This window comes from Gadus morhua, chromosome 8 (genome assembly GCF_902167405.1).
Source record: "Gadus morhua chromosome 8, gadMor3.0, whole genome shotgun sequence".
Taxonomy (NCBI): Eukaryota; Metazoa; Chordata; class Actinopteri; order Gadiformes; family Gadidae; genus Gadus; species Gadus morhua.
Window position 1 is genome coordinate 23,608,273 of NC_044055.1, and position 23,132 is coordinate 23,631,404.

The 23,132-nt window shown below is 43.5% G+C and overlaps 1 protein-coding gene and 1 long non-coding RNA gene across 2 annotated transcripts; one reads left to right on the plus strand and one right to left on the minus strand.

Moving 5' to 3' along the window:
- Nucleotides 1-18,400: 18,400 nt before the first annotated feature.
- LOC115549095 (uncharacterized) lies at nucleotides 18,401-19,073 on the minus strand. Its single transcript, XR_003977695.1, has 3 exons — nucleotides 18,891-19,073; nucleotides 18,735-18,809; nucleotides 18,401-18,536 (listed from the first exon to the last, which is right to left on the minus strand). It is a non-coding gene; the product is annotated as an uncharacterized LOC115549095 (long non-coding RNA).
- A 2,193-nt stretch (nucleotides 19,074-21,266) lies between these two features.
- LOC115549133 (uncharacterized) lies at nucleotides 21,267-22,725 on the plus strand. The gene is made up of 3 exons (XM_030364150.1): nucleotides 21,267-21,461; nucleotides 21,630-21,801; nucleotides 21,890-22,725. Exons 1-3 carry the CDS (start codon nucleotides 21,290-21,292, stop codon nucleotides 22,152-22,154), a joined length of 609 nt encoding a protein of 202 aa, XP_030220010.1. The 5' UTR covers nucleotides 21,267-21,289; the 3' UTR covers nucleotides 22,155-22,725.
- The last annotated feature ends 407 nt before the right edge of the window (nucleotides 22,726-23,132 follow it).

The window sequence follows — 23,132 nt, forward strand, 5'->3', positions numbered from 1 at the left end:
GTGCTTTGCCGCCGCCGCAGTCACATTCACGATCGTCATGGCGAATATTACAGCTCAGAGCAACTCCATAATTTCATTTAGAGAATTACCATTTAGTCGTCGAAGCAATCAGGAAAAATTGGCTGTTAAACAATTAGGACCGCCCCGACCAAATTTAAATATAAAACAAATATCAAAGAAAGGAGGCAAGTCGTACACCAGGGGATTTTCGCGGTGCTGGTACGAGAGGAAAAACTGGCTAGCAGGATGCGAGGTAGCCAACGGACTCTTCTGCTACCCCTGCGTCCTCATCCACCCTGATGGCTGCACCACGGAAACACCTTGGACTACAACAGGTTTCAAAGATATGCATCATCTGTCCGAAAAAATAAAAAAGCATGAAACATCGAGGATCCACATGGACAGCTGCTTAAAACTGTCAGCGTTTGGGAGCGTCAACATTGCTACGCAGTTGGACGATGGCTACAGGCTAGCACTGCGTCGGCACAATGATGAGGTGGGAAAAAACCGCCACATTCTGGGCCGCCTGATCGACGGTGTTAAGTTCTGCGGTGTATTCGAGTTGGCCTTGCGAAGCCGAGACGAGAGCGAGGGATCCAGCAACCCCGGAATTTTTCGAGGATTGGTACAGTTAATTGCATCCCTAGATGAAGTTTTTGAGGAGCATTTAAAAACGGCCACCGTCTTTAAAGGCACATCCAAGACCGTCCAAAATGAGCTGCTCGACTGCATGGCAGCTGTCATTAGGGCACGCATTACGGAGGAGGTGAAGTCGGCCAGCTTCGTTGCGATACAAGCTGACGAAACAACGGACGTCTCGATACATTGATGGGAGCCATGCTGTTCAAGAGCGTTTTTTTGAGTTTGTCCCCCTCTCGTCTTCAACGGCTGACTCGATTGCCACTGCTATTATGGAGAGACTGAACAGTCTATTCACCGAGGAAGAGAGGGGTAAACTCATCGCGCAAGCATATGACGGGGCCAATGTGATGAGAGGAGAGAAGGCTGGTGTGCAGCAAAAAGTGCGAGAGCATTACAAAAATGCACAGTATTTACATTGCTATGCACACCAGCTGAATTTGATCATGCAGCAAGCCACTTCTCAGGTCCCAACAGTGAGGGTTTTTTTCTCGGATCTGAATGGCATTTCTAGCTTTTTTAGTCGGTCACCCAAACGCACCACCATCCTCGACCAGGTTGTTGCACGGAGGCTGCCAAGAGCATCGGCCACAAAATGGAACTTCAACAGAAGAGTCGTGAACACAGTCTATGAGAACCTAGATGACCTCATAGAGTGTTTTGAAGCCATCAGGACAGACAGCTCATTTGCACCACAGTGAGGGAGGCATCTGGCTACCTGAGGATGCTGCAGGACGATGACTTCAAGTTTTTCCTGCATCTATTTCATCAAATCATGCCTCACGTTGACATTATGTACCAACAGCTGCAGAAGAAGGACATTGATGCAGTCTTCATCAAACGTGCTCTGCAGAGCTTCACAAGCAGTGTTCAAGCCATACGGTAAGATAAGTTACACTTTATTGTCACCATGGGGAAATTTGTCTTGGGCACAGTGAATGATTGATTCATTAAAAACTATTAACTATAACTATTGCACTAGAATTTGGGAATAAGGTGCAGGTGCTAAAGTTAAAGGTTGGGTAGGTGATTTGCGAAACGCCAGCAGATTTTGAAAATACACAACTCAAATGGTCCTACCCCCTCTCCTTCAACGCTGACTCTGACTCCACCCATTCCAAGTACCTGGACGCGCAATCATGCACGAGCGCGAACAGAGATGCGCGAGAGCGAGCCAGGCTAGCGTAGGTTTTCGTTTAACAACATGGCACTACATTCAGCTGTAAGTTGCACCCAGTACCGCGGGAAGTAGGAGTGCTGGGGGTGCTGCAACACCCCCTGTCCGAGGCCCTGTCTTATCACAGAAAACGATCATTTCTAAAAACTCCGGCCAAAGTGGAGATTTCTGAAAACGCCGGTTATGTGTTGTCGTGTCAACGGGGAGAAACGGGATTTTAGGTTCTGAAGCGTCACATTATGCACCAGGAAATGCTTAACGTCATGTGAGCGCCCGCTGTACCGTATTGGTCCGAATATAAACACAAACCCCATTGTAAGACGACCTATATTTGGAAAAAAGATTTGAAGACCAGATCCGTTTTTTATGAATAAATAAATTGTATTCATTGAAATAATATACGAAAATAAAAAGGCATCGAATAAAACACTGCATTGCCACTAAACAGTAGTGCAAATAGGCCGTACTGATGTGTACACCAAAGACTATTCCTGACACTCCTCTGCCCCGCTGTCTTCGCTCTAGCTGTGGTCGCTCCGAACTGTTTCGGCCCGTGGCAAAGCGAGTCATCCTCGCTGCTGTCCAAGGCATTTTGAGACGCAGCATTTATTTAATGCTCATATGACCTAGTGCTGAAAAAAGGTTATATGAAAAAGTGTGAGGGTAGCGGTGGTGCGCTAAACTTGTTCTGTGAGCAGCTGGATGTGAACGATCGATTTTCAACTGTCCGCGCATGCACTGGTGTAATTGAGCTGCGCTGCTATACATCTTTTTTTATCAATGTAACGAGTTGCGAGTCTAGTGCAGGCTGAGTTTTTTTTTTTTCCCAGCACCCCCTGCTGAGAATACGTTCTCGCTGCAATGGTTGGACCAGATGTTATAAACATTAAACGGTCACATAAATCATTACTATTTTTTAGAAAATGTATGTTTGTTTCATATAATTGTATTGGAAGTCCTGGTTTTCACTAGGGTTGCCGCGGTGTGGACATTTTCACACCGAGTAATACACTCGTCTCCACACCGGTATTACCGAGTATAAACGGTATAAACTTTGAAACTAGGTCAACCGCCACACAAGCATCGGTTTTTAGACCCTTCTCGTCCTTCAGTTGCCGCCAACATTCGAAAGCAGCGCCTAGGATTATTCTTGATTTCAGTTTTTCTCTTTCAGCGTTTTTATTATCAATTACTCTCTGAAAAAGAGTTTTCCTTCTCTTTGCTGGTGGTGGTGGTGGTGGTGGGGATGGTGGCGTCTTGTCTGCCATGGAAATTGTCTTCTACTGCTAGGTCCAAATGTGGATTAACTAGTTCCAGTAGCTACCGCAGGATAACAACAAACAGGAGCTTGCTCTGGGTCACGAGTACTGCACGAAGGGGTCGCGCGCGGGGCGCGGGGGAGGGGGAGTGCAGTACGACCGTTTGATTGACGTACTTACTGTCCAATGCAACTCGGTGGCAATGGAAATGATTGGCTGGAGTTTTTCGAGCCCTGCCTGTTCCACAGATGATTGACTTGTTTAATTTTCATGTCAGTACTTCTAACTCAGTGGCTGTAAGCGGGTTATGATACGGATTTCAAGTAATTTTGCAAAAATGGCCAAAAAAGCAAATCACCTATACAACCTTTAAGTACTTACCTATTTATTGCACATTATTCTATTACACGTTCTATTGCATCAGCTTAATGGAGGCCAGAACAAATGATCATTTTAAGCGATTTGATTTGCATCTTAATACACATTCTTCTGCCTGATGGCAGCGTTTCATATTCAGGGAAACTATATTATTTGCCTTTTTCCTAACTGCCTTTTAATATAGGCTCTGTAATGGCTCGTATAGGATATCTTAAAACAGGACAAAACATACTATTATTACTGGTATTCTAAGACAGGAACTGTAGGTAATTGCATTGACATACTGTATACGTTCATATACTAACACACACTCTCCTTGTCTGTCTGTTTCAGGGACCAGAGCTCATCTCCAGAGCAGCAGCAAGTAGCAGCAGGAACTACAGGGAAAAGGAGGGCCTTGGGAGAGCAAGACAAGCAGAGGCTGTCTAAGGAGGTAGATGATTTTGTAGTTTTGTTTGTTTATTTTCTTTTTTTGTTCTATTTTTCTCTCACTTTCACTTCATTGCATACCTTACTGTATTGTATTCTAAAGTCATGCAGACCTCCTTTTTAAGGCCTCTGGAACCTAGTGTTAAAAAATCACCCCTTCTGTATTTACAGTTACATTCAAGGATGGATGGTGGCAGTGTTTTTAACTCATAGTGTACTTCCAATTTGTGATATACTCTCTTTATTTTGACAGGTCTGTGACACCATCTTGGGCCATGCAAACGAGAGGTTCTCTTTCACAAGCCACCTTGTGAGTGCAACGCTGCTACAAGGAGACCTGTTTGAGCAGTACTGCCATGTGTTCCCTGATGAGGCTCTGAACACCATTGCCAAGGCATACCCCATGCTGAATAAGGCGAAGCTCAAGACTGAACTGTCCCTTATCTACGAGAGTCCAGATTTCAAGGGCTGCAGTGGTGCATTGGCACTCTACCAGGTTCTACAGAGGAACAACCTCCACGAGACCCTATCTGAGACTGTGGCTCTGTTGAACATCCTCATAACCACTCCCATGACAACTGCTGAAGCTGAGAGGTGTTTCTCGACCTTAAAGAGAATCAAGACATTCCTGCGAAACTCAATGGGACAGGATCGTCTCAATGCTCTGGCCATGCTTTCCATGGAGAGGGAACTAGTCAGGAACATGCCTGATTTTAATGAGAGGGTCATTGATCACTTTGCTGCTTTGAAAGAGAGACGAGCAAAATTTCAATACAAGTGAGAAATGTTGTTTTAATGTTGTTGTGTTGTTGCACTACTCAAATGTTGAATTGGAAATGGCTGTATTAATTGCATATCATTAGCCAATTTTTTTGTTTGCTTTGTAATGTACATGTGTCTTATGGGTAAATTCTTGTTAAATAGCACCCAATGTTTTGATTATCACCTTGGATCATTCTTGTTTTAGGAATACTGTAAATATTGCAATGAGTAGGCTATGCCACTAGTTTTTATATATGCTGTCATCAAGTTGTGTGATGAGAACTGTAAATATTATAATTACTAGGCTATGCTAACATCCATTTTTTTGTTTAATCAGAACACAACTGCTGCACTTAAAATAAATGTTATCAGATGGAGAAAGAGTATTGTGATTTATTGTAATGCAGTCTCTTTTAACTTTCCGAGGTATTTAAGGAGGCAAAATGGTAGATGAAAATGTACCGTTAGATGACCACAGTGGGATAGTTCATTCATCAGCCAAAAGCATGTTAACATTCACTATGAACTTGATTTAGCTGTATCAAAAAAATCATATAGAACATGCAGTCGATGTCTGATGTTGCCATTTAGCTGTTCGATGAGGTAAGCAGAAAACAATCTGATTGTACCGTGGATCTTAGCCATCATCGCAACAATTGCCCCCCCTGAGAAATTTGTCAGGAGCCGCCACTGTGTTTGAGTCACATCAAGATGCAAACCAGTCGTTAAATGAGGAGGCAGATCTTGCCCTTGCCATCGAAGAATCTCTTCAGGAATTTGAAGTAAAATTTGGATCCGTTGTTGGAGATGATGAGGATAATCAAGACTCCACCAATCCCTGGAATCCACATGACTTGAACAGTATGCAGTAGTGATGGGTAAAATGATTATTTTCCGGGAACTAGTTCTTTCAGTTCGGTTCACTATAACGATTCGTTCTTTTGATTTGTTTGTTACGCCAGATTACGTCATTTGACGGGGAATCTCACAGGTGTCTGCCCCCCCCCCCCCCCCCCGCACGAGACGGCCCTGAGCTAAATTTAAGCGACTTCTAGGCTCTACCCCCCGTGGAAATCAACAAGATATACTATATAGTTTATCCAAACGTCCCACCAATATTTATATCACTTGCTTTACCCTCTATATGTCATTCATGGTTTTATATTTATAATTTTTTTTTACTATACATTTAATTCTGCATTATTCAGGCATTACAGAACTTTCATGGTCATAAATAAAAAATACGAACTGCAGTTTAATTTCTCTGCTCTTGAATTTACGTAGAATGGAGCAAAGACTCCTGATTGGGAAATGCAAAATATGTGGAAGGATTTACGTGGTTGATTGTTTGTTGTGGCACTCATGGAAGGCAGAATTTTCCCGGTGGCAGTCGAAACGCCAGCCGGAATTGAGCTGCCAAGCCGCACTGAATCGAACCGCACCCCGCGGTGGAAACGAGGGGGGATAAAACAGAAACTAATATAAGTTTTCAATCAAGGTGCGATTGGAAAACAAAAAAAGCGAAATTCTGTAGCATTGACCTATACGACGCAGTTCGACCATTTCACGTGCTGTACCACCAAGACATCCTCCTGGCTCGCAGAGATCAATTGCACCAAACAAAAAACGTAAGCATTAGTTTCTTTATTTGCCTTCAGTGACCCTAACATCTTGAACGATAGTTTGGAATGACTATGTCTCCCTTATTTTAACTTATTCCCCGCTGTCTTCCCGTTTAAATATTTATCCTGTAGGCCTAAATATTTAACTATCCCGTATTTTAATAGCCTAATCTCCACATTTACTTTACAATAGGACCTGCAGTGCAAGAAAATTAGGCTGGCCTAAGAGATGAGGCCGGTTCCTGCATACCTTGCTGGTAAGTCTGTTTTACAGGTCTAATTGTTTGCTACGTGGTATTGCTCCAGAGGCGATTTCTCTGAGACTGCAAGGGAAGCTCGGCTTCCTCTTAAATGTAATAGTCAAATATGTACTGTTGTGTCAACATTTAAATTACTAAAATTGCGTTACAAACACATTCATCTTGAAGACTAGTTCGAATCAGCTATTTATCGACGGTATAAATATGTATGCTTGGAAAATATGCTTGGAAAATATAAATATGTAATTTCATATTTAAAAAATGTAACATAACATATTGGGAAAAAACATTTAATCAAACAATGAACTAAAAAAACATAGAATCAAATTAGATTCAATCAATTTCCATTTTAAAACATTATTTGCTTCGCCTTTTCAGGCTTGAGCCTGCTCCGCCGCTGGGAGATGACCATCCCCATCTTACTGAAGACCCTCTCGGATGGAACAGATGTTGCCAAAATGCACAACCTTGCCAGCATGAGCTGCGTCAACCGTGGGTAAACCAACTGACGGCTCTTCCACCAGGCCAGCGGGTTGGATGAGCGAGGCAACATGGGCTCCTCAAGGTAGGAGTGCATCTCCAGCGTCGCTTCAGCTTCATTTGATGAGTTCTCCCCAGACACCAGACAGACGACTTCATCGCCAAATTCTCCCCAGACGCTGCTCTCCTTAACTGAGGCCCCTGCTGCTGCTCCTGCAGCCTCTGCAGCCTGCTCTGGGTTGGAGTTCAACACCTGCGCAGCAGCACGAGTGAGGCGCTCTACCACCTCAGAGGCAGCTTGGCTTGTTGAAAAGGCTCTCTTCTTGAATCTTTGGTCCAGAAGTGCTGCTTCAGCTAGGTGGGCTTCCTGCTCAAGCCTGTGGAAACGGTGGGCCAGCTCATTGTTGAGGACTCTCATCATTGCTCCTCCGTTTGGCTGAACTGGTTTGACCTGAGGTGGAGATCTGTGACCCTCTGTAGCCCCTTTGCCAGAAGAATGACCTTTGAGGCTGTCACATACCTGCAGTGGGGAAATGTGTAGTTTTGTAAATAGTTTAGTTGTTTTAGTTAGTTAGTTAGTTAATGTAAATAGTTCAGTAGTATAGTCATCATTAATTTTGTAAATAGTTTAGTTGGTTAGTTAATGTAAATAGTTTTTTATTAGTATAGTTATTTTTAACTGTTTTATCTCTTTTAATCTATATATTTATTTATTACTTAATGAACTTACTTATCAGCGCTGACTTCTCTGGTGACGTCCTCAAATGGACTCAGCACCTCACAGGCCCCTGCAACCTCCAACCATTCTTCTTCGGTCAATGTAACCATTTTGGGGTTGACCAGTGCCAGAGTGGCTATAATCCCATCCTTTAGTTTATAGACTCGCTCAAGCATGTAGAATGTGGAGTTCCACAGGGTCGGACAATCTTGGATCAGCTTGAGGTCAGGGAGGTCCATCTGCTTCAGGGTGTCGTGGAGTTTTTTAGCAGATGTGCAGCTCTTGTGGAAGTACTCCACGATCGTTTTCACATTACCAACAGTGGCAGAGATGACCTTCAGAACACATTTCACCACCAGGTTCAGAGTGTGGGCAAAGCATGGTTGGTGAGTCCAGCCTAGCACTTTGACCATGAGGATCATATTTTTTGCATTGTCTGTCGCACATGCCACAATATTGTCCTCAATTCCCCACTCAATGACTATTTTTCTCATGAATTCAGCCATGTTTGCAGCTGTATGGCGTTCACTGAACTCAATACAGTCCAGCAGGCAAGAGACCATTTCGAAGTCGTGAATGAAATGTGCAGTCACAGCGAGGAAGCTAGTTGTGGTACGAGAGGTCCAGCCGTCCGTCGTCAAACAGATTGCTGGTGCCTGACTAACTTTGTCCATTACCTTCACTTTGGTTTTTTCGTACAGACTCGGCATGATGATCTTCGAGATGGTCTTCCTGCTGGGTGGAACATACCAAGGATTGAGGGCCTTGGTATATGCCCTGAAGCCTGTGTCCTCCACCATGGAAAAGGGCTGGAGGTCTTTGGTGAACATTAGCATCAGGGCATCATCAACTGACCTTTGCGGCATTGGTGGCATTGGCTTTTGAATAAAATCAGTCAACCGGGTCTGTCCTCCATACAGGCGTGTTCCTGAAGGTGGTGCTGAGGCTCGTGGTGCAGGGTTTGCAGCAGGAGTAGGAGCAGGAGCAGCAGCAGGAGCAGCAGCAGGAGCAGCAGTGCCCCTGCCCTCCTGTCCCCTCTGCTCCAAAGTTAGCCTTGCATGCAATGTAGGATGCATAGTCCTCAGGTGGCGGTAGAGGTTGGCGGTCGAGCCTCCTTTAAAAGAGATTTTCTTTTTGCAGACCCTGCATGATGTCAGGACATCATTGACACAAATAAATTCATTCCACACAGCACTTGTTTTTCGTGTCGGATTCATCTTTCTTTGTTGAAGGTCAAAATGTCTGCCCTGCCCTCTACTCACGTTAAACGATTAAAGTCCATGGTGCAGGTTTTATTTTTTTCGAATTTGCGCAATTTTCTTGTTGGTAATAAACATTTTAATGGTTACCTATTGTATTTAATGTTGTTGGGTATCACAAAACGGAATTTAATACGAAAAAGTGGGTCATATTGGAGCGGTTTGCGATAGCTTCTAATTTCTCCCGGAAGACGTTGCATGACGTCACGGTAGGGAGACGACAGACGTAGCCCTTCGAGACCCATTGAGAGTAGAGGGTACTAGAGAGATAAGAGATAGATAAGTAAGAGATAAATACATAGATACATATATAGATAGCCTAGATCAGTCATACTCAAGTAGCGGCCCGCGGGCCTTTTGTGGCCCGCGGGGTGTCTATTAATGGCCCTCGAGCTGTTTTGAAAAAAAAAATTAATTATAAAAAAAAAAATAAAAAAAATCGTGCTGGGCGCTCTTATTTTCAAACCGCGCGCCGCGATCTCAATACGAGGCTGGGGGTTGCAACGATAAACAGATAGCACTCCAGCCCACAGACCGCTCCAGCCCTCCCAAACTCGAGGCAGACAGTCCATCTCAGCAGCAGTCAAGGCCGATTTAGGGTCGTTTTAGACGCAGAGACGTAAGCACGTAATTTACACAAGGGACTTGTTTTAGACAAGTTTTGATTTACGGTTCCTTTAAGGTTCCTTAAGGATTGCGCGTGTTGCAAGGGGATTCTCCGCCAGAACAGTAGGGGGAGCAACGAACGAATCTGTGGGCGTGGAAGTGGAAATCGCTGGCTTGTTTATATTTATAATTATCATAATTCGTTCTTGTGTTTTCTTCTTCTCCTTCTTCAAAATTCTTCATTCGCTTCTGTCACGGCCTTTTAAAAATGGCGCTATTATGCTTTAAAACCGGAAATGTGAGACTCCTGAAAGGATGTGGTTAGCTGGCCAATCACAGTCTTTGCGAGCTGCGTAGGGCCGTAGTGTTTTAGTCGCATAGTCAGGAATTTTGGCCGACGCACTTAAGCACGTAAGGGGGGATATTTTACCGCGCAAGGGGGGGTTATGTATCTTACGTGCTCACGCGTTACGTCTAAAACAGAGCATATATCGGCCTCAGTCACACGTATACCGACCGGCCCCTTGAGTCACTGAAAAATTTTTTTGTGGCCCCTCATCATTTCTACTTGAGTACCCCTGGCCTAGATAGATAGATGGATAGACATATAGATAGACAGCATAGATAGATATATTGACCGATATAGATATAGACCGAGAGATAGGGAGACAGACAGACAGATAGCATAGCATAGCGAGTTAGGTAGGTGGGTAGGTAGGTGTAGATTTAGAATGGTGTACAACTGTGTTTGTGCTCGGTGTAATAACTCTAGGCAAGGCAAGGCAACTTTATTTATATAGCACTTTTCATACACAAGGCAGACTCAAAGTGCTTCACATATAAACATTGTCATACAATAAAATAAAATAATAGATAAGTAAAAGAAAAACATATGCAAATAAATGGTTAAAATAGAAAAAGGCATTTTAGTATTAAAATAGAAAATAAAGGCAAAGTTAAAAAAGCTTTTTAGAAAGTGCAATGTATTTAAGATTTTAGCAGAAAGCTATAGCAAACATAGAAGTCTTCAGTCTTGTTTTAAAGGTGCTCAGAGTTGGGGCAAGTCTTAAATCCTCTGGGAGTTTATTCCAGCTATTTGTTGCATAGTAACTAAATCCTGCTTTCCCATGTTTTGTGTTTACTCTGGGGATAATTAACAGATTGGTCTCAGAGGATCTTAGTGGTCTAGAAGGCTGATGTAGTGGAAGCATATCAGTTAAATATTTTGGGCCTAAACCATGTAGGGATTTATAGGTTAGCAACATGATTTTAAAATCAATTCTCTGACCTACAGGAAGCCAATGTAACGATTTCAGAATTGGTGTAATATGATCAAATTTTTTGGTCTTTGTTAGAACTCTAGCAGCAGCATTCTGAACAAGCTGAAGCTTCCTCAGAGTTTGTTTTGGAAGACCTGTGAGGAGACCATTGCAGTAATCAAGCTTACTAGTGATAAAGGCATGTACAAGTTTTTGTAAGTCTTCGGTGGACATGAGCCCTCTAAGTCTTGCTACATTTTTAAGGTGATAATATGCCGATTTTGTAACTGATTTGATGTGACTGTCAAAATGTAAATCTGAATCCATGATAACCCCTAGATTTCTGGCTTTGATTGAGGTTTTCAGGGACAGAGAGTGAAGGTGTTGGGTTACTTTAAGCCTTTCCGTTTTAGAACCAAATACAATTATCTCTGTTTTGTCCTCATTTAGTTGAAGGAAATTTCGGCACATCCATTCCTTCACTTGCTCAATGCACTGGCACAGCAGATCTATGGGCCGATAGTCATTTGGTGATAGCGATACATAGATTTGCGTGTCATCAGCATAGCAATGATGGTCAATATTGTTATTTTGCATGATTTGCCTTAGTGGGAGCATGTAGATGTTGAATAAAGAGGGTCCTAAGATCGAACCTTGTGGGACTCCACATGTCACGTTGGTTGATTCTGATACAAAGTCGCCAATGGAAACAAAGTAGTTCCTATTTTGTAGGTAGGACCTGAACCAATTTAAGACGGTGCCTGAAAGCCCCACCCAGTTTTCTAACCTTTCCAGAAGTAATGTATGGTCTACAGTGTCGAATGCAGCACTGAGGTCAAGTAGCATTAGTATTGAGGTTTTGCCAGAGTCTGTGTTAAGACGGATGTCGTTTACAACTTTAATAAGGGCGGTCTCAGTGCTGTGCAGGGGTCGAAATCCTGATTGGAAGGTGTCATAGCAACCAGTTGATGCCAGGAAGTGATTTAGTTGCTGGAGGACAACTTTCTCAATGATTTTACTTATGAAGGGTAGATTTGATATTGGTCTGTAGTTGTTAATAATAGAGGCATCTAGGCTCCGCTTTTTTAAAAGGGGTTTAATAACTGCAGTTTTCAAAGCTTTTGGGAACTTGCCTGACTGGAGAGAGTTGTTAACTATCTGCAATATGTCTACTGCTAGGCATTCGAAAACATTCTTAAAGAGGTTGGTAGGTATAGTATCAAGGCAACAGGTGGATGGCTTCAGTTTTGTCACAGTTTCCACAAGATTTTGAGAGTCTATAACATTAAAGCATGCCATCCTTGCCACGTAATTTTTGCCTGAACAGGGTGGTAGTCCAACATTTTTGTTTGACGTGGAGATATTGATGGCGCGTCTGATACCTTCAATTTTATCAATATAAAAAGCTGCAAACTCATTGCATTTCTGCGTGGAATGGAGATCAGGTGGAATTTCTGTTGGGGGGTTGGTCAGTCTGTCAACAGTTGCAAATAGGGTTTTTGCATTATTAGTGTTGGTTTTAATGATATTGGAGAAAAATGTTTCTCTAGCATTTTTTAAGTCTAAATTGTAGGCACGGAGGCTCTCTTTATAGATATCATGGTGAATATGAAGTTTTGTTTTACGCCAGATGCGTTCAGCCTTCCTGCATTCCTTTTTCTGTGCTGTTACAGAAGCAGCTTTTCTCCAGGGTGCCTTTTGCTTTCCAGAAATCGTTTTAACCTTATAAGGTGCAATGACATCTATGACTTTCAAAATTTTCAAATTAAAGTTTTCTACAAGATCATCAGCAGAACATGGGTTTAGAGGTGGTAGCAAGGAAATGGCCTTTTTAAAAAGTACATTAGAATCTTCATTGACATACCGTTTTTTGACAGTGTTTGATTTTGTCTGTATGTCGGGAATAAAAGATATGTTAAAGAAAACACAAAAGTGGTCAGACAAGGAAGGATCAGTCACAGAGAGATCAGAAACATTGAGGCCCTTTGTGATAACCAGGTCTAGAGTGTGCCCCTTACAATGAGTAGCCTCTTTCACATGTTGAGACAGTTCAAATGTGTCCAAAATGGTAAAAAGTTTTTTTGCACACTTGTCATTCAAATCATCAGTATGAAAATTGAAGTCACCAGTTATAACTAGACAGTCAAATTCTGTGGAGATGCTAGACAATAATTCTGTGAATTAATCGAAAAAATTTGCAGAATATGTGGTTGGCCTGTAAATAATGAATAGGGGAACTCTGGGGGAGCATTTCAATACAGCACTAAGGTATTCGAACGATGGAAAATCACCAAATAACATCTGTTTCCCCTGAAATACATTTTTAAATATAGCAGCAACCCCTCCACCTCTTTTTCCAGATCTACATGCATCAAAAAAGTTATAGTCGGGAGGAGCTGTCTCTATCAGAACGGTTGCACTGTTATTTTGTTCCAGCCATGTTTCAGTTAAAAACATAAAATCCAGTTTGGAAGTGTTAATAAAATCATTAACTAAAAATGATTTGTTATTAAGAGACCTCACATTAAGTAGAGCCATCCTGATGGTGCTGTTGATAGGCTTTAAGGTTGTTTTTGGTTTGGAGGCAATAGATATGAGATTTGTGAGGTTAGCAGTGTGTCTAAGTTTCCCTTTGTTTACTCTCTTAGTGGTTACAGCATGAATGCGAAAGTTGCCCTGCTTTGACGTAGGCAACCTTGGGTTCAGCAGATTATGAGAAACTTCCTTTATACTGTGTCTACGGCTGAACCCTTTTTTGTCTCAGTAATACTCAGGACTACTATCGGGGCGGGGGTGGGGCGCCGTCCTCCTGGGTGTTAGCAGTGTTAGCAGCCTGCGGCCATGACGTGGCGATGCTATCATTGACACAGATGCAAGTTTGATGCCAGCATGTTCCAGTTTCTTAAATTCGGCTGGAAAATCGCAAAGGGAGACATCGGAGCTGGAGTTGTTGTTGTGGCTATGGGAGAGATGAGGCTGGAGGTCATCATCGATGGGGGAATGCAGAGGAGGGGGGTGGCCGTTCCTCGCCAAGCCAGCATCAGCGATGGGGGAGGGCACAGTGTTGATGGCGTCGGGCGGGCTGTTGTCTCTCTTCAAGGTCTGTGGGCTGTCTGCTATCTGTGTGTCAGATAGTGGCAGAGTAGTTGTGTGGGGGAGGCTGTAGTCTCGCTTCTTCTCAACCTGTGCTCTGATTGTGGCCTGTGCGTCAGACCATGGCAAGATTGTGGCCTGTGCGTAAAGCGAGAAGAGTAGATTGTCCCTCAACAGTTTTGAGCCTAACCTGTTTGGGTGTAGGCCATCTGCTCTGAAAAGATATTTGCGCCCCCAGAATAAGTTGAAATTGTCAATAAAGTCCCTTCCTCTTTCATTGCAGACTCTGGAAAGCCATGTATTCAGTGCAAGTAGACGACTGAATCTGTTTATTCCCCTGTCAACAGTTGGTATGGGTCCACTGATGGAAGACTTGATGTGTATTTTGTCCAGTGTATCCAATAGATCAGTGTAATCCCTCTTCAGAAGTTCTGACTGTTCTCTTTGAATATCATTAAATCCTGCATGCACAACAATCTGTGAGATTTTGGGGTTTTCCAATATGATTTTGGCTAGTTTATGGTTGATATTACTAACCATTCCATATGGGAAGATTCATGTTTTGATCTTCTTACCGGTTATATCCTTGATAGTTGAGTCTCCTATAATCAGAGTGTCTGGTTCATCTGCTTTCTCTGAGATGGGCCCTTGTTGGACGGTGGCAGACACATGCGCAGCCCGCCTCCGTGGCGACTGGTTGTTCCGTCTCTGTCCGCACTGTCCGTCCGGACGCATCTCGGGGCTCAGGGGTGCATCGGTGGCAGGCGCGTTCGTGGACTCTTGAAGTGGCAGGAACCGGTTCTTCAGTGGCAGGGTTGATTTGAGTGACGGGCTAATCCGGCTGATAGCTTTAGCTTTGGGTAGCTTAGCATTTGGTGTTGAGTGAACTTGTTGATTTACTTTGGTATGTTGCTTTGGCTTAGCGCCGACTCTGTTCCAGTGAGACGCAGCTGGAACTGTCTCTCTCATGTCCAGCTTCGGGAAGGATACAGTGTAGCTTTGATCATCTTGCTGTATCTGAGTGAGCTCAGCAAACTCACCCATCGGCACTGTATCCTGTGATAGTCCTTTGCATTTTTCTACTGCTGCTAGTCTCGTTTCAATTAAAGCCAATGTCTGTTTCAGTTTGGTGCAGTCTGTGCATTTCCCAGTCTCCGTGCCTGAGATATCCGAATACAGAGGCATGTTGGCGATAGGAAAGTCCAAGGCTTTTTCTGCGGTCTGATTCGGGAGTAAAAAGTGCCAAAATGTATTGTTGAATCGAGCGATTGAGGACGACGGAAACAAACTATATACTGTTAGGTAAATAAAATAAGATAAAGTAGATCTGAACGATGAATTAAGTAGTTCTTTCCAATGCCCAGCGGAGCTTCGGGAAACATGACCTCTCTCTCTCCTCTCTCCTCTCAGGACACAGGGTCCATGCCTTTCCGAAGGACAAGGCAACCCTCAGACAGTGGGTACAGTTTGTCCGCGTTAGACGGGCACATAGGCGTCGATTACGGGGGGGACGGGGGGGACATGTCCCCCCCACTTTCTAAAATACGAATTTTGTCCCCCCCACTTTTGCGACCGAAAAAAAAAAAAAAAAAACTCCCCACATACTCAACCGAAATCGTCGAGTCTAAATCATGCGATAGGCGCGCACGAAGACATCCTCACAAGTCACAGCATGCACAACAGCTGGCTGTGAGTGGAGCAAATGAGGGGGCGGGATTCTGATCATCAGTATCTCTCATTCAGTGCCGCGCCGCGCGAGCTCCTGTGGTTAGTCATTCCAGCAGGCCTACAACTACACTTGGCAGTTGGAAGGCAGCCTAATAGTTGTTTTACAGACGCTTTCCACACACTTCGCAGCAGCATTGAAGACGACAAGTGTCAAGAAAGTCGACTCCTCAAAAATGTACAAGGTAACTATTCCTAACAGTTCGTTTATAATGTTTCCTCCGAGCATATGCTAGCTAGGCAAGACCACGTTGTAGCTAATTGTTTGCGGTTACAGTGTTAACTAATTTGGAGTGAGCGAAAGTGAATAATATTAGCTGCTATCAGTTTTAGGGCTGGCCCGAATTATTCGAATACTCGTTCGGAAAAATAGTATTCGAAGCTTGAATCAGTATTCGGAGCTTTGTTTATTTTTTTTCCACGTGAGGTAGGCCTACGTGACGTTACCAGAGCGAGGGAGGCAAACTATACCCGACACCAAGCAGAGAAGCGAGAGAGGTGGAGGAAGAATAGGTATCTTGTTGTTTCCCTTTACTTTATAACACAACATTAGCGGGATCTCGGGAGGAAAAGTAATGCTTAGCGAAATGCTAACCTTAGCTTAGTTGTTTGTTGACTGATGACCAAAGACGGGTTAACTATTTTATGAATTGTAAAGAATCAGGAAAACAAGTATTTGAAATGGATTATGGATTATTTATTAATTATTCTGAACCACACTGAACTGTTTGATTAGCCTACTACATTATTACAACATTACCAAGAGTATTGTAATCCAAAATTAAGAATGTGGCAGCACTGAACTTGGGCCGTGTGTGTGTGTGTGTGTGTGTGTGTGTGTGTGTGTGTGTGTGTGTGTGTGTGTGTGTGTAGGTTGGAGAGTTAAAATTGGCCAAAAACATGCACCCGCCTCTCAGATGTGCCAATGAAAGCTGTCGCTATTTCCCTTTTGTCCAAGGCCTTCAGTGTATCCCTGTGGATATGGCAGACTGCAGTGCTGTTGAGCCTCAACTGGGTCATTGTTGTCCTCAGCCAATTCTTCAGCCGTCGCAGAGCACTGAAGCTCCTTTCTGCCTCACAGGATGAAACTGGGACCACGAGTAGCAGTCTCACCAGAGTCTCCACCTGTGAGAAGAGCGCTCTGACCTCTGGTGGCATGCCTCTGAGAATTTGGACAGCTTCTTTGCATGAAGTGTAGGTGTTATTTGCTTTAAACATGGCCAATTGAATTTGTAGTGCCTGTAGGTCCAGTTCTGGGTACAAGCTCACCACCATATTTTTGTTTCCGGTAATCAGCAGCTCCTCCAGCTTGACCAGATTTCCCAGGCTCACCTGATCAAAACGCTCATGAAGCTGGGTGGTCGCCATGTCAATGGCACTGAAAAACTGGACCCGGAAATACTCCTCTGGTGTCGCAGGAGTATGATGCTTGGCAGGACCACCATGTTTCCTGGATGGCATTCGGACATGAGGTAACTGTATTTGCTGGAGATCCAAGTCTGCGGCAAAATCCACAGCTTTGTCATAGATGGCCTTGAACGCAGCATCGGCCCTCAAAGAGAGAAAGCCCTGCCTAACATATTCAACGGCTTTCAGCATTCCACTGATGGTCTTCCCTCTTGCCTGCAGACTTGAGTTCAGCCCCTCCAACCTTGTGATGACTTCTTGACCCAGGAGAAGGCCAAGAACGGTGTTTCCAGCTTCCAGCTTCTGAAGAACACCATGTGCTCTAGAGGCAGTGTTGTCGTTGACCTTTGCAGCGGAGGCCATCTCCTCCAGCGCACTCAAGATGGCGTTGTACTGGCTGAGGACTGCTCTGATGGCTGGAGCACGCACAGTCTATCTGGTGGCACACAGAGGCTTGATGGAGGTGAAGGAGCCTGTGGTGGACATGTCAATGTCTTTGAAAGTGGTCTTGCATTTTCCAGACTGGGCAAGTAAGCATCCCAGCTCATGGATCCAATGCAGGGCATCCCTTATCACCGGTGTGGATTTGCACGTAGCCTGTGTGACAAGGTTTACACAGTGTGGGCCACAGTGGACAAAGTTGGCCAATGGTTGCTGTCTCCGGATCAGAGCTTGTGTCCCTGACAAGTGCCCCGACATGTTGGCTGCGCCATCGTAGGTCTGCCCACGAAGACCAGAGAACGGCAGGTTTAGACGGAGCAGCACATCAGAGGCAATTCTAAAAAGGTGCTCACTATTTGCCTGATAATAGCGTTGCTCATTAACTGCAGTATCTCATTCTGACACTCAGGACTTGTGTAGGCATGGTTTCTCAGCAACCAGCTTGCCAGTTTTGGGTCACTCTCAGCCTTCTCCTCCAGATGCTGCTTGAAGTTTCCCTCATCATTGTCATGGCCTCTGAGAGCTAATCCCTGTCTAGCAAGGTACCTCAGTGAACTCACAATCTTTACCAGTGCTGACCTGGCTGCTTCTTGTGATTTTTCTGAGATGCTGCAAAGTTGCATCCTGACAGAGTTGTGTGTATGTGTGTGTTTGTTTACAGCAACAATGTGTGCCTTACTGTTGGTGTGCTTGTCGAACGCCCCCCTACCCTTCTTCCAGTTCCTGAACCCCAAGGAAATGAAGGTTTGTTCTGTATTTCTGGCCATTGTTGGAATATTATGTTTAAAGGCCTTTACACAGTAGAAACACAAAACTCCTTTAATTTCAGAACTGTAATGTAGCCAGGGGTAGTCTTTGAACCAGCTCTCCTGGAATCGGAGAGTGCGGTTGGGCAGAGTTTGTGGCTCAATTAGCTGTGCATCTGGTTGGTATGGGGAAACTAAAATATCCTCAGGGGTATTGAGCTCTTCCTCTGTTTGGGAAGGGTTATCCTGTTGTCCCTCCTGCTGAGGCACCTCCTCCTGTAATGTAGTCAGTGACATGGATGATAATTTGGTAGTATTTCTTTAAATAGTTCCCTGAAATGTTTTATTTATGTTTTTTGTTCATAATTGCACTTAATATTTGTTGTAGTTGTAGCCCTGCCCACTTCACTATAATTGTCTGTAGTGTATGTTTTAAATTGTGCAATAGCATATTTTTTTTTTTAGAAACCTCACCTGCTGCACCTCTACATTCTCAACCCCCTGTTCCTGAGCTTCTTTGTTTAGTTCTGTTCCACTCAGTTCCGGTTCCTTATGAAAATGTTAAACTTTGTTAGTAATGTTTCATGTTATAGTTTCTGAATGTTCAAGTTTTCCTTATGTGACCCTCACCTCCACAGCTCCCGGTCCCTGCACTTCTTTGTTTTGTTCTGTTGCACTTGGTTCCTTTTCCTGATGACAGATGGTTCATAAATAAAACAAACATTTATTGGCACTTGTGTTTGGTTTTTATTTAACGTTTTAGCATAGATTTGGGGTAAATCGTACTTGTTTTTTGCATAGTTTTAGGGTATATTCTGTTTTTTCTTATGAATAGTATGGATAATCATATAGGGACATCTAGTGGTAAATCCGCAGATTTCAAACGTGTGAAAAACGCAATTTGGTATCTAGTCGTTTGATTTGTCGACTGTCAGCCACTGTAGAAACATGGCGTTGTAAAATGACATGAGTCTGCATTCCCATGGTGGCGCATACAGATCGAACATTGTGAAATGAGAGAACGTGAACTTGGAAGGCTAGCTTTTATGACTTCTAGTACTTGCGAAGGCTAACGCAATATCATGGAATTAACTTGAGATATATATTTAACAGGAACACTAGAAACAATCGCTACTGTACAAAAGGTATTCCACGTGACTCAACCAATAAAAGTGGAAGACAAATTTGTAGTAGGCAAAGCATAGACTAGCTAAAGCCGGTATGTAGCTAACTGCAGTGTAACTGCTAGCTGACCGTTAACGTTAGCAGTAGATGAGAACTAGCAGTTAACCGAGTTAATATCAAACATCGTAAAACAAGTTGATTTGTAGATTTCTCTAAACTTACAGCGCATTTTTGCTTGCTGAAAAAGGATCTTATATCGCTTCCCGCTTTTCTCTTAGACATTATGGATCCACTTGAATAGCCTTATAATAGCGAATGTTTGTTGTTTTTATATCATCGCGAGGGGGAGGGGGCAGGCGGCTACGTGGGCTGCCTGTACACACAGCGTTATAATAAAGAAGTTTCAAGACAGCCAGCCAAAATTGAAATTTTTATTCAGAAAATAGGCGGTCCTTTTGCTTCCTGTAAAAAGCATGTTTGTGACACTGGATAACGTGGAATATGGATACATCAACTAGCCTGCATGTGGAGGGCCACATAAGGTAAGAAATTGGTTTACGTAAACTTTGCTGCTGGTTTTGTTTGCTCGTGATGACCTGGCTAGGTTACCCACGCCACGGTCCTAAGCGATTGTGATCATCTGATTCTGGTTGGTGCTCAAGATATAGATTGCAGCTAGTAGCAGCTACACACGGTTCGATTGCTATGCCAATGTGGTTAGAGTTGTTTTGTCTGATTGAAATATTTGACGTTGGACTTGGAGCCAGTGGTAGGCTCAGGCCTATCCTGACATAAATATCGTATAACCTGCTGTGTGATTATCTAAACTCTAGGGGATTTTATTTGCGGGCAATTTGCTCATGATGTAACGAGTGAAGTGTGAATTGGTCCTTCGCGAGTGTTTACTGGTGGTCAGGATTTGGCAGATCATGCAATTCTCCTCTGGGTGCTTGTTTTTTTATTTTTTTAATGCAGCATAACATTATGCGACGAGCAACCCTTGCTCTTCTTCAAAAGGCTGATGCTCAGTAGTACCTCGTTTCATTTCGTAGCCTACCCCCTTTACAGTCTGCAATTGATTGTCTGGTAAACTTTGTTGATGTCAAGATAAGTGTTAAATTGCCAACACTTTTCTTTGTCCTGTGTGTATTAGTATTACATATCCGAAATCCCGAGCGCCAATACCCTGGTGTTTCCAACGTCGTTTTGCAAAACAAGCCAAAACACAAACTGGTTTTTCAACACCTGACAATACACTGCAGAGCATATTTTAATGCAGCGTTGAATGGATGAATAGCTTACATAAGGGTACCCACCACTTTTCAAACCACACTCAAGCTTATGGTTATTGTCCCCACCACTTCTAAAAACAAACTGACGCCCTTGGACGGGCAGATTTTTCTATTCCCTCGGTCACAGAGAACTCCAAGGTCTGCAGCGCTCATTTCACGGAGGAGGATTACGACCAAGGGGATGTCAGGATGGTATCTCTCGGGTTAAATAGGCTGGCACAGCTTATTCCGAACGCCGTGCCTTCTGTGCACACGCATCTCTCTGCCTGCCCTGCCCCGAGACCGAGAGGCACCAAGATCAGTGCTGCCAGCCGCAAGCGAGAGCTGGCTATGGTAAGCCTCATGCTAATGTTTACAAGCTGTGCGTATACTATATACCGTATTCCCTTTGACCCCGCCTCCACTACAGTCATGACTCATGATCAGTCTGACATTAGAAAAGCACATTTCGTGATTCATGAATATGAACCAAAACAAAATTGTCCTGAAGTAAATGTCCAGAAGCTTGTCATAGAAAGCGCCATGGCTAGTGTTTGGATCACTGGCGCTCATCAAGCGGCTTTCACATTGCCCTATTCCTGATGGAAAGTGACTATTACGGTCCTCTTTCATATGTATTTAGACCTGACCGTGTCGCTAATCTATTTACGCAAGATGTTGACAGATGCCTCACCGTGTGAGACCACGGACAGTGTCAATGCTGCTACGGTAGAGGACCCCTTGCCCTACTACACTTGTGACACTGGGACACAGTGTATTTTGAAGCCCCTTGGAAGGTCTCACGGTAAATCTTTATTTCATACTCTGGGGATCTCATAACATTCTGTTTACTGTAAATATGTTTGCTATAATTCATATGCAGGACAATTTCACGTGTGTTTCCACTGGAGAAAAAAATCGGTCTATTTGTATGTCTGCTGTGTGTGTGCCTACCTATCTTGGTCTCTTGCAGGCTCAATGGCAGCAGTAAAACTGGAGGGTATCATCACAAGGACATCCTTACTGAAGGATGTTCGACAGCTGTCTCCGCAGCACCAGACTTACTCCTCTGAAGCCTTCCACTCCCTGATCCTGCACTTCGCGCCCAAGCACACTGGGTTTTCATACCATGGCATGTATAGCAGGTCAGTGCTGTCCAATGGAATAACAATGCTGTATTTTATCATACATACACCAGGTTTCGAAAGTGTTCTCAAATGTGTTATTCTGTAGGCTTCTCTTAACGGCGCTGCATTACAACTGTAATGCGAACAGAGAGACCGCACGAATAAGCTATGGTTTGGAGAGGTATAGCGTGCGATATCCACGTTTCAGAAAAGGTGCCTGGGTAGTTGTTCCCATCAAAGAGAAGGCCTCATACGGTAGGCAGTGTCATGCAGTTCTATCATATTTTGACATTTGCGCACAAGACATCTGTGACATCGATCTTTATACAGTATTTTATCATTATTATCTGCAGGTTATGCAACGTCATTAATCGAGGCCCTTCGGGAGAGCTACATGGATTCACCCAAGGCAAGAGGTTCGCCAAATCCTTCCAACAAATTCCCAAGGAGGAGGCCGTCAGCCATCTAGCCCAGCAGTCACGCTACAAAAAATTGAATTAGAATATTTTTTTTCCCAGACAGGTCCAATCATTTAGTTGTGAGTATGTATGTATGTGTAAGTATATGTTATTTTATTTGGTGGTGGTTTTCTGTATGCCGCATGTTTTGTTTTCTCTTTGTGTGCTGTTTATTGCTTGGGTTTTTTGATTGTTCCAGGAAGTTTATTATAACCCTACATTTTAACCCCTTGCGCTGACCCTAACATCTCTGTCGACTAACATTATCTCTTGGTTATTTATGGCTGTAACCCATTCATTCCTTTATCAGCATCACCATGGTTACCGCCTCACTGCATGTCACATGTTTTGTTTTTATTGCTTGGGTTTTTTACTTAGTTGTGTGCACAAATCATTCCTTTACAGCTCCATAATTCATAAAAAAAAAATTAAGAATCCGAAAGGGACCTCTGGGTGCGCTTTTCTCTTGGATCACTATGCGTCTGCTCTATGTGATATCATTGCATGTATGTGTCCGTGTGTGAGTGAGAACCATCAGCTGACCCTCAGGTAAGATCACACTATTGCAAGATTATTTTATGTTGGTTTCTTTGTGCCTAACCCTTTTTTTCTTGAGATTTGTTTACTTTATCAGGCCTTTCAACCTGTCCCTTTTTTCAGTCATCGATCCCCATTACTAGGGATGACCTAATAAACTGTTTTTATATGAATTCACGTGTTCTGTGTATTTTATAACATTTTAAGGGCGGTTGAGCGATCGCAACACAACAAGCATGAGTTAATTCTTGAACTGAAAAATAATTTTATTCATGTTGTACGTGCCAATATGGTTTTTATTCTTCATCCAAACGAGGCCATTGAAAGCCATGATAGGTCTGGTCACCACTCTGA

What these genes read in the sequence shown, in the direction of transcription:
- LOC115549133 (XM_030364150.1), top strand. Translation starts at nt 21,290, where the DNA reads ATGTATTTAGACCTGACCGTGTCGCTAATCTATTTACGCAAGATGTTG. An exon ending in GCCCCTTGGAAGGTCTCACG is followed by an intron (nt 21,462 to 21,629) that starts GTAAATCTTTAT and finishes GGTCTCTTGCAG; the next exon opens with GCTCAATGGCAGCAGTAAAA. An exon ending in TACCATGGCATGTATAGCAG is followed by an intron (nt 21,802 to 21,889) that starts GTCAGTGCTGTC and finishes GTTATTCTGTAG; the next exon opens with GCTTCTCTTAACGGCGCTGC.